We start from the raw sequence: 9,501 nt of genomic DNA, 5'->3' as shown, positions 1-9,501 counted from the left end.
AGTCTTTATTTTAAAGTCTATTTTGTCTGATAGGAGAATTGCTACTCCAGCTTTCTTTTGATTTCCATTTGCATGGAATATCTTTTTCCATCCTCTCACTTTCAGTCTGTATGTGTCCCTAGGTCTGAAGTGGGTCTCTTGTAGACAGCATATGTATGGGTCTTGTTTTTATATCCATTCAGCCAGTCTGTGTCTCTTGGTTGGGGCATTTAATCCATTCACGTTTAAGGTAATTATCGATATGTATGTTCCTATTTCCATTTTCTTAATTGTTTTGGGTTTGTTATTGTAGGTCTTTTCCTTCTCTTGTGTTTTGTACCTAGAGAAGTTCCTTTAGCATTTGTTGCAAAGCTGGTTTGGTGGTGCTGAATTCTCTTAACTTTTCCTTGTCTGTAAAGGTTTTAATTTCTCCATCAAATCTGAATGAGATCCTTGCTGGGTAGCGTAATCTTGGTTGTAGGTTTTTCCCTTTCATCACTGTAAATATGTCCTGCCACTCCCTTCTGGCTTGTAGAGTTTCTGCTGAAATATCAACTATTAACCTTATGGGGATTCCCTTGTATGTTATTTGTTGCTCTTCCCTTGCTGCTTTTAATTTTTCTTTGTATTTAATTTTTGATAGTTTGATTAATATGTGTCTCGGCGTGTTTCTCTTTGTGTTTATCCAGTATGGTACTCTCTGTGCTTCCTGGATTTGATTGACTATTTTCTTTCCCATGTTAGGGAAGTTTTCGACTAATCTCTTCAAATATTTTCTCAGACCCTTTCTTTTTCTCTTCTTCTTCTGGAACCCCTGTAATTCAAATGTTGGTTCATTTACTGTTGTCTCAGAGGTCTCTGAGACTGTCCTCAATTCTTTTCATTCTTTTTTCTTTATTCTGCTCCCTGCTAGTTATTTCCACCATTGTATCTTCCAGCTCATTTATCCATTCTTCTGCCTCAGTTATTCTGTTATTGATTCCTTCTAGAGTATTTTTTAAAATTTATTCATTTTATTTATTTATTTTTGGCTGCATTGGGACTTCATTGTGGTGCACAGGCTTCTCATTGCGGTGGCTTCTGTTGTTGTAGAGCATGGGTTCTAGGAGCGTGAGCTTCAGTAGTTGTGGCGCGTGGGCTCAGTAGTTGTGGCTCACAGGCTCTAGAGGACAGGCTCAGTAGTTGTGGTGCACAGGCTTAGCTGCTCCGTGGTCTGTGGGATCTTCCTGGACCAGGACTTGAACCCATGTTCCCTGCATTGGCAGGCAGATTCCTAACCACTGTGACACCAGGAAAGCCCCCTTCTAGAGTATTTTTAATTTCAGTAATTGTGTTGTTCATCACTGTTTGTTTGCTCTTTAGTTCTTCTAGATCCTTGTTAAATGTTTCTTGTATTTTCTCCATTCTGTTTCTGAGATTTTAGATCATACTTACTATCATTACTCTCAATTCTTTTTCAGGTAGGTTGCCTATTTCGTCTTTGTTTATTTCGTCTTGTAAGTTTTTACCTTGCTACTTCACCTGTAACATATTTATTTGTCATTTCTTTCTTTTTTTTTAATGGGTGGTGCTGTATTCCTATCTTACTGGTTGTTTGGCCTGAGACGTCCAGCACTGGAGTTTGCAGGCAGTTAGATAGAGCTGGGTCTTGGTGCTGAGATGAGGACCTATGGGAAGCCTCACTCCGATTGATATTCCCTGGGGTCTGAGGTTCTCTCTTAGTCCCGCGGTTTGGATTCAGAGCTCCCACCACAGGAGCTTGGGTCCAATCTCCAGCCTGGGAACCAAGATCCCACAAGCTTCATGGCACAGTTAAAAAAAAAAAAAAAAAAAAAAAAAAAAAAAGGAAGAAAAAAAAAAAAAAGCAGAGAAAACCACAGGAAAAAAAAAACAAACAAAAAAAAAAAGGGAAAGGAAAGAGACCAAAACAAAACTGGTGGCGCAGTGGTTGAGAGTCCGCCTGCCAATGCAGGGGACACGGGTTCATGCCCTGGTCCAGGAAGATCCCACATGCCGCGGAGCAGCTGGGCCCATGAGCCATGGCCACTGATCCTGTGCGTAGGCTCCACAACGGGAGAGGCCACAGCAGTGAGGGGCCTGCGTACCGCAAAAAAAAAAAAAAAAAATTAAAAATAAAAATGTATTAGAAAAAATAAAACTATAATTGAAACAACTGCAATAAGGTAAAATAAAACCACATCAGAGAAAAGAAAAGAAAAGGGGGGGGCAAGAAGCCAAAAGGAGAGATCACTAACAAAGTATAAAGAATAAAATGACATTAGAAAAATGAAAGATTGGGAAAAATAAAAATATACAAGAATCAACAGCAATGAATCAACCAGGTAAAACAGAACCCCATCTAAAAGAGGAAAAAAGAAAAGAAAGAAAAAAAAAAAGCCTTGGTTATGGGGGCAGAATTTAGCTGGGGGGGTGGAACTTAGGCAGGGGCGGGGTTTAGGGTGGGGCGGGACCTAGGCAGGTCGGGGGGTGATGTTTGAGCATGAGGCAGGGCCTAGGCTGGGCGACGGTCAAGCATGGGCAGGGCCTCTGCATAGGGCCTGGCAGAAGGAGAGAGGCAGCAAGTCCAGAAGAGGGCATCTGGAGTGTGGAGTTCTGGAGTTTGGAGGTAGGGCCCTGAGTGAGGGTGTGTGGGTGGGGTTTAGGCCCAGCTCGTTGGAGGGGGTCTCCGAGTGTAGAGGTGGGGCCCTGGGTGGGGGTGTAGGGGTGGGGCTCTTTAGGCCCGAGAGCCTAACAGGCTCCACAGTGCCTAAGCGGACAGGGAAAGCACTGGCCCCGTTCCCTTCTGTTCCTTTGTGCCCCTCCCCTCCCCTCTCCCCCAGGGTCTTCCCCATCCCACTGGACCCCTAACCGTGGGTGGATCCCACTGGGTGTAGGAACTCCTTCCCTCCCCCAGCCACCCCTCAGGGGTGCTGGTCCCAGCGGTCCCACCTTTACTTTTGCTCCCTTTTCCCTCCCTCCCACTCCCTCAGGACCCACTTGGCTGGAGGGGGCCTAGGTGGGCAGAGGATCAGGCCTGGGATCTCAGCAGGTTCCTGGGGGTCCAGGTGGGCAGGGGAAACCTGACCACGCTCCCTTTTGATCCTCTGCCCTCCCAATGGTTACCCAATTTCTCCCTTGTGGCATGGGATCCCTTCGCCTCCCCCAGCCACCCATCAGGGGCTCCAGTCCCGTCCTGCCTCCACTTCTCCTCCCTCTTCACTTCCCCCATGCCCCACGTCCTGCCCGGTTGCTGGGGGATCCTCCAGTCCCCTTAGGTGTCTGTGGTCCCCCACCGGTACCTGGTAGGTGCCCTAGTTGTGAGGAGACACAAATTCCACTTCCTCCTAGTACACATCTTGACTCTGCCCCCAATATTATACTATTAATATTAATATTATATGCTCTGTGCTCTCTTCACAGAGAAGTATCTCCTACATCCAAAGCTGTTACTTGTAATTGGAGAGATTCCTTCTGATGTCAGTTAACAGGTTATTTCAATAAATAAAAAAAGAAAAATAGAAAAAACAAAATTTTAGTTTAATACATGTACTCAGCACAGTGGTAGGAGCCTCTTTACTGTATAAAATTAGTATAAATACAGTTTCCTAACAAGGTGATGTTCAGCAGACATGACATATCTGATGGTATGAAATTCATCCCAGGAATATTAGTAAAGAAGAAGGGATATTAAATCTTCTCTAGGAGAAAAAGAAATATTTTAGGTGAAAAGGGAGTATGGCTAGGGACTTCCCTGGCGGTGCAGTGGTTAAGACTCCGCGCTTCAAATGCAGGGGCCACAGGTTCAATCGCCGGTCAGGGAACTAAGATTCTGCATGCTGCTCAGAGTGGTTAAAAAAAAAATCTCAAAAAGAATAAAAAATGGAGACAGTAAAAAAAGGAAATGTGGGGGGCGGGGGGGAGTATGGCTATAGGAAGGACCTGGAAATCTTGGGAAGTAATAAATTGAATATATATCTTGTTAAACATCTGTCAGATTTGAAAAGGTAGATGACTTAAACACTTGCCTCTTGACGCTGGGGCAGTCAGGGTCTTCTGTGTTATTGGATATAGTCTGCCCTAAAGAGTCCCAGAAGAAAATAGACTCAATAACTATATCACATGGAATCTGAAGAGATGTCTAATCTGAATAGGTTTTATTTTTTTGATTAAAAAACTCATTTCATGAATGCACATTTATAGGGCAAATTAGAACAATCAGTCACATAACTGTCCTCACATAAGGTAGCTGTTACTTGAAATGAAAATCCAAGTGATATTAATAAATGCAGGTACCAATAGTAGTGTATGTCAAACAACTTAGATGAAAGATGGCATGTCCTGAAAAAGATTCTGGTGACTGGAAAAGTTAGCCTGAGACAAGGACGTTGATGTCAATAGGTGCATGTGAAGAGTTCAAATGAAATGCTAAAAAGCAGTAAGATGTTTAATATATAAATAAAACCTTAATTACTAAAATAAATAGTAAAAGTGGGAGAATCCCTCCTTCTACAGTAGTATATTTTTATAAATTTTATAATCCTAGTCAGAGCCACTGGAGCTATCAGTTCCCACTTGACCTTTGCTTCACTGAGCCTCTCATTCCCACTCAGTGCTTGAGGTGTTTGATGTATTAGGCTTCTTTCTCCCACTACTTGCCTTATGGCTCTGATTCTTCCTCTTCCTCCTCTTCCTCCTCTCTCTCTCCCTCCTCTTCTTGGGGAGCCTCTTCCAGGGCAGCATCTGCTGCAGCAGCCTCTGCTGGTTCCCCTTCTGGTGGAGGGACTTCTTCTTTTGCCTGTCTACAAATCTTGGTGATGCAAACAATTATGATTATTAATATTATGAAAAAAAGTATAAGAAGTATTATGATCATCGAGTCTAAGAGAGCTTCTTGACGTTTGTTACCAGTGGTATTGTTTTCATTTCCACCTCCACCTACTGGCAGTTCATCAGGTTCCATACCAGGGGGGCCACTGTCCACACTACCACCAGTTCCTGGAGTTTTGCAGTTAGGAGGGGCAAAACCAGCCTCACAATGGCAGTGCTTATAATTGTTGCAGACTCCTTTTCCATTACACATTTCCTGTAGATCACAATCATAACTGAGAACAGAGGAATCTATGCAGGAGGACTCCATGCAGACTTTGTCTGAGCCACAGAGATTGCCACTCGCTGAATCTCCATAATCAGGGATATCAGTAGTGTCATACTGATCCATGGACCAGCAGTAGTCATCTCCATGAGGGACCTGTATCAGTGTACAATTGGGTTTGATAATAGGTAGCTGTTGCACATTTGTACATACAACTTTCCCACAAAGTAGATCCTTCTCTGCACATTGAATATATGCTGGGTTACTCGAATTGGGAATACCACAGTTTCCAAACCTATTCCCTTTCACGTTAAATAACTGGTAACAGTCAGGAGAGGCAGATCTTGAAGGGTACCCAAAAATGTCAGCACATTGAACATCATGGTTCCTGCAGTGACCCTGAACACAGAAGTAACCTTGCTGACATGGTGTACCATCTTGCTTGTAGGTGTCTGAGGGGCATTCTCCAGAGTTACCAAGACAAAACTCTGGAAGGTCACACTCCCCCAAAGCAGGACGGCAGCTGTGTCCAGTTGGTTCATATTGGCACGAATTATTACAGCAGGGTCCAGGATTACACAATGCATGAGCCTTCAGCATACATTCCTGGTCACAACACGGGTGAATGTCACAATCAGAACCACAGTCACACTGTTCAGTGTCCTCCAGGAGACCATTACCACATTGGGCTTTCCTCCGTAAGCGGCCTCTGTGCCCAGGCTTGTTAAATAGGCAGGCCCCTTTGTGTTCCCAGAGGAACTGGTAGAAGAAGTCAGAGCTGCAGTCGCTGAAGCCACTTTCTTTAGTGATATTTTCACGCATGAGGCCAAAGGGTTTATCTTTACAAACGCAGGCCGAATGGTCATGCGGAATACCCAAGTTGTGCCCAAGCTCATGGACCATGAGTGCTGCAAACAGGAGGACATCCTCATGGTGGAAGGATTCAATGGCTGCTGCAAAATCACTTGAACAGGCACCGCTGAGAAATGCCTGCCCCGTATCCTCTTTAGGATGGTGTCCAACGATCATGTGGGCAACATCATGCTTCACACGATGGAAGAGCCTCTCTTGTCTCCAGCTATTGAAATTCCTGAGTGCAACTCGCAGGTCCACTGGGACCTCTATGAGGTCCCCCTCAGTCCAAATCTCCATTCCAGCCAGCACCACCTCTGTGTTTATTCCCCTGGTGAAGCTGTTGGCCAGAGCAATGATGTCCATTACTCTCTGGACTGTCTCATTGACGTCACTGCCCCACATTTGGAACCGCTGGTTGTCGACCACGACAAACATCTCCACGTACTTGGTGTGTGACCACAAGTAGGATGGCACCTGCCGACTGCGAGGCTTGCTGCTCTCTTGTTGCCGGCTGGTGAATGCCACTTGGCTGTCATTGGAAGTGACACTACAGGAGACTGGAGCTTCATGGGCCATGGTGTACAGCACATGTTCACACCGTTTTGAAGAGTGCATGGGCTCAATGCCATAGGATTTTTCCTCCTTAATCAGGACGCCCCTGAGGCCTGAACAGGTGTTGACAGAAACAAAAGAACCTGGGATTCCTTCTATGTAGCCTTCATAATGACAGTCATGTGAGATGAAAGGCATTTCTTGCCCCAGGATGCCATCGTGGTAGCTGAAGACTGGAAAGTTATTCACAAAATAGTCTCTCTTCACCTTCAGTTGAATCAACTGCTTCTGGCCCTGCATAAATAGCACATAGGAGAGCTTTTCCACTTGGTCTTCCCTTCCTTCCACTGTCAGACTCTTGGGGGTGACTGTTTCATAGGAAGAGTAATATACTGATCCCAGGTCACAGTACAAGCTTGGCAGAGAAATCACCAAGAGCAACACAATCCTCAAACTGAAACATGAAGATCCTGGCACTGGCCCCAGCCTCATGTCCCTCTTCTGCTGAGCCCAAGTCTGAAACTTTATCTTACCCTCCTTCAAGGCCACTTGGTTTTTCCGTAGAGAAGGCAGTATAGAGGCAGAGTGTGTCACAGATGCTGCCACTGACATGGCCCTAGTAAATCAGTTGATGATGCAGGGCCTATGTCCAGCAGCAGCAGCTTTCCCTGACACGCAGACCCTCCGTCACAGGTATTCACTTCAGATCTATGCTGGCTGCATAAAGGGTGGCTACTGCCTACCTCTCAGAGGTACAGCCTCTGGCTGTGTCCTTTCTCGTCTTTCTGATCTGTTATGCTTCAGAGTGTCCTTTCTTTATGACTTCTTCCACACCATCAACCTCAGTACTCCTTGGTGAAGGTCCTTTTGATGTTAGTAAGTGATGTAATCATGAAGAGGGACTGCAAACCCTAAAATGCAAGACTGTACCTTGAGAAAGAAAACAAAACCTCTATGCGTTCCTCAACTGTGCCACACAGAACACCCCTCCCCCATTCCTCCTATATCCGTTGCTCAGCTGACTCCAAAAGTTCCAGACCAGGAGGCTTGGAGGTGTTTGGTGGACACACTCCATTGCCCATTTCCCCTCTTCTAAAGCTCTTGCTCTGTACCACATGGACATTATAACTGTGGTGTTCTTTATCCCACAGTGAGGCATTATAGTGCTATGCACATCTCACAGACCAGTCCGTTAGATGAGGCCAGTGGAGTGGCTGCCCCGTGCCCCAAGATAAACCTGAGTGCGCTGGTCACCCGTGGAACAAGCGACAATTCCTATTTTTTTTTAACATCATCAGAATTCAGTTTCTCAAGTTCTGTTTATAACACTGTCCAAAAGTGTGTATGGGAGATGCCAACAGAGCAGTCTCCCCTTTGTGCAATTATCATGGGCACATTGGTTGCTATCTCCAGGCCTATTACCATTCTTGGGCTGGTCCTGACATAGCTAGCAGTATCTTAAGATTATGCCTGTTGAAGACTACGTATCCTAAAAATCTCCCCTGTGTTAGTATATGACCTCCATGTGTTCAGTGCCCACTTTGTTCATCCTTATACACTCCCCTAGGTCTAGAAGAGTGCTTGTCCAAGAGTAGATGAACAAGAATTATTTATTGAATGAATAAATAGCTCCCAGGTATGGTTGCCATGGTGTCTCATCTGATGTATCTTATGGGTTTGTACTTGCTTGATGCCTGCCCTGAACATCTGAAAATGTCTTCAGAAAAACCCACGATAACCATGCTGACTAATGGCACAGTCATGATCTCAAAATATATTGTACTTCTTACTGCATTTTGCTGTTTGGTTCACTCTCCAAATTTCTTCTTGCCTCATATTTCACTGAGAAAAAATAGAAGCAATCAAAAGAATACCTCCACATGTAGACACTGAATGAGTCCACCTGTATCTAAATGTTCCCCCCGCTATAGTGGATAAATTGTCCATGCTCCAATACAAGACCAATCCTTTTACTTGTGCGTGGGGGTGTCCTTCCCTTTCAGTTTCTCATGGACTTCACTCTTCCATTTCTCCCTTCTCTCTTTTACATCTTAAACATCTGTTTGTCCACTGGATCCAGTCTTATTATTTGCTGTAATTTCTCACCTTTAGAAAACCATCCGTCTCAGCCCACATCACCCTCGTCACTGTCCAGTTTCTCATCCTCTCTGTTTTATAAAGAAATTCTTTGAAAGAGTATTGAGAGACATTCTGTTCCAATTTGCATCACTCCTTTTTTTCTTTTCTGAAATTTTTTATTTTGACTCATAGCTCAGTCACAAAATGTGCATGAAACATAAATGTATTTTTCAGTAAATTAGTAAAATGAGAACAGCTAAACCAGACACAAAAGGGCAAATACCATATAATCTCACGTGTATGAGGTTCCACAAATAGTCAAGTTCGTAGAGGCAGAAAGTAGAATAGTTTACCAGGGGTAGGGGAATAGAGTAATGGGGAGTTCTTGTCTAATGTGTGCAGACTTTCAGTTTGGGATGATGAAAAGTTCTGGAAATTGGTGTTGATGATGGTTGCACAACAATATGAATGTACTTAATGCCAATGAACTGTACACTTAAAAAATGGTTAAGATGATTAACTTAATGTTAAGTATATTTTACCGAGAAAGAGAGAGGGAGGGAGGGAGGGAGGGAGAGAGAGAGAGAGAGAAACAGCTATGAAAGTACAACCCTAATGAGGTAATCGACAGTTTTAACTTCATAGAAGTCATCTATGTGCCCCTGCCAATCACATATCCTCCTGCTTCAGAGACATCATGATCTTGTCTTTTATGGTAACTACTAATCACCTTCTTTATTATTTTGCTTCCTAAATACGCATCCCAGAATTTTGTCATTTTATTTTACGTGTCATTTTTTTTTTTTTTTTTTTTTTTTTTGCGGTACGCGGGCCTCTCACTGTTGTGGCCTCTCCCGTTGCGGAGCACAGGCTTCGGAGGCGCAGGCTCAGCAGCCATGGCTCACGGGCCCAGCCGCTCCGCGGCATGTGGGACCTTCCCGGAC

General features: G+C 44.3%; 2 protein-coding genes across 2 annotated transcripts in view; one reads left to right on the top strand and one right to left on the bottom strand.

Moving 5' to 3' along the window:
• TMEM116 (transmembrane protein 116) overlaps window positions 1-9,501 on the top strand; it is a 165,172-nt gene that overhangs the window by 125,733 nt on the left and 29,938 nt on the right. The gene's annotated exons all lie outside the window — the stretch shown is intronic.
• Window positions 4,637-7,090, bottom strand: LOC102973521 (disintegrin and metalloproteinase domain-containing protein 1a-like). The gene has a single exon (XM_007124316.3). The coding sequence runs from the start codon at window positions 7,088-7,090 to the stop codon at window positions 4,637-4,639; it is 2,454 nt and encodes an 817-aa protein (XP_007124378.1).

This window comes from Physeter macrocephalus, chromosome 19 (genome assembly GCF_002837175.3).
Source record: "Physeter macrocephalus isolate SW-GA chromosome 19, ASM283717v5, whole genome shotgun sequence".
In the NCBI taxonomy this organism is placed as follows: Eukaryota; Metazoa; Chordata; class Mammalia; order Artiodactyla; family Physeteridae; genus Physeter; species Physeter macrocephalus.
This window is presented reverse-complemented; position numbering and strand designations above follow the sequence as displayed.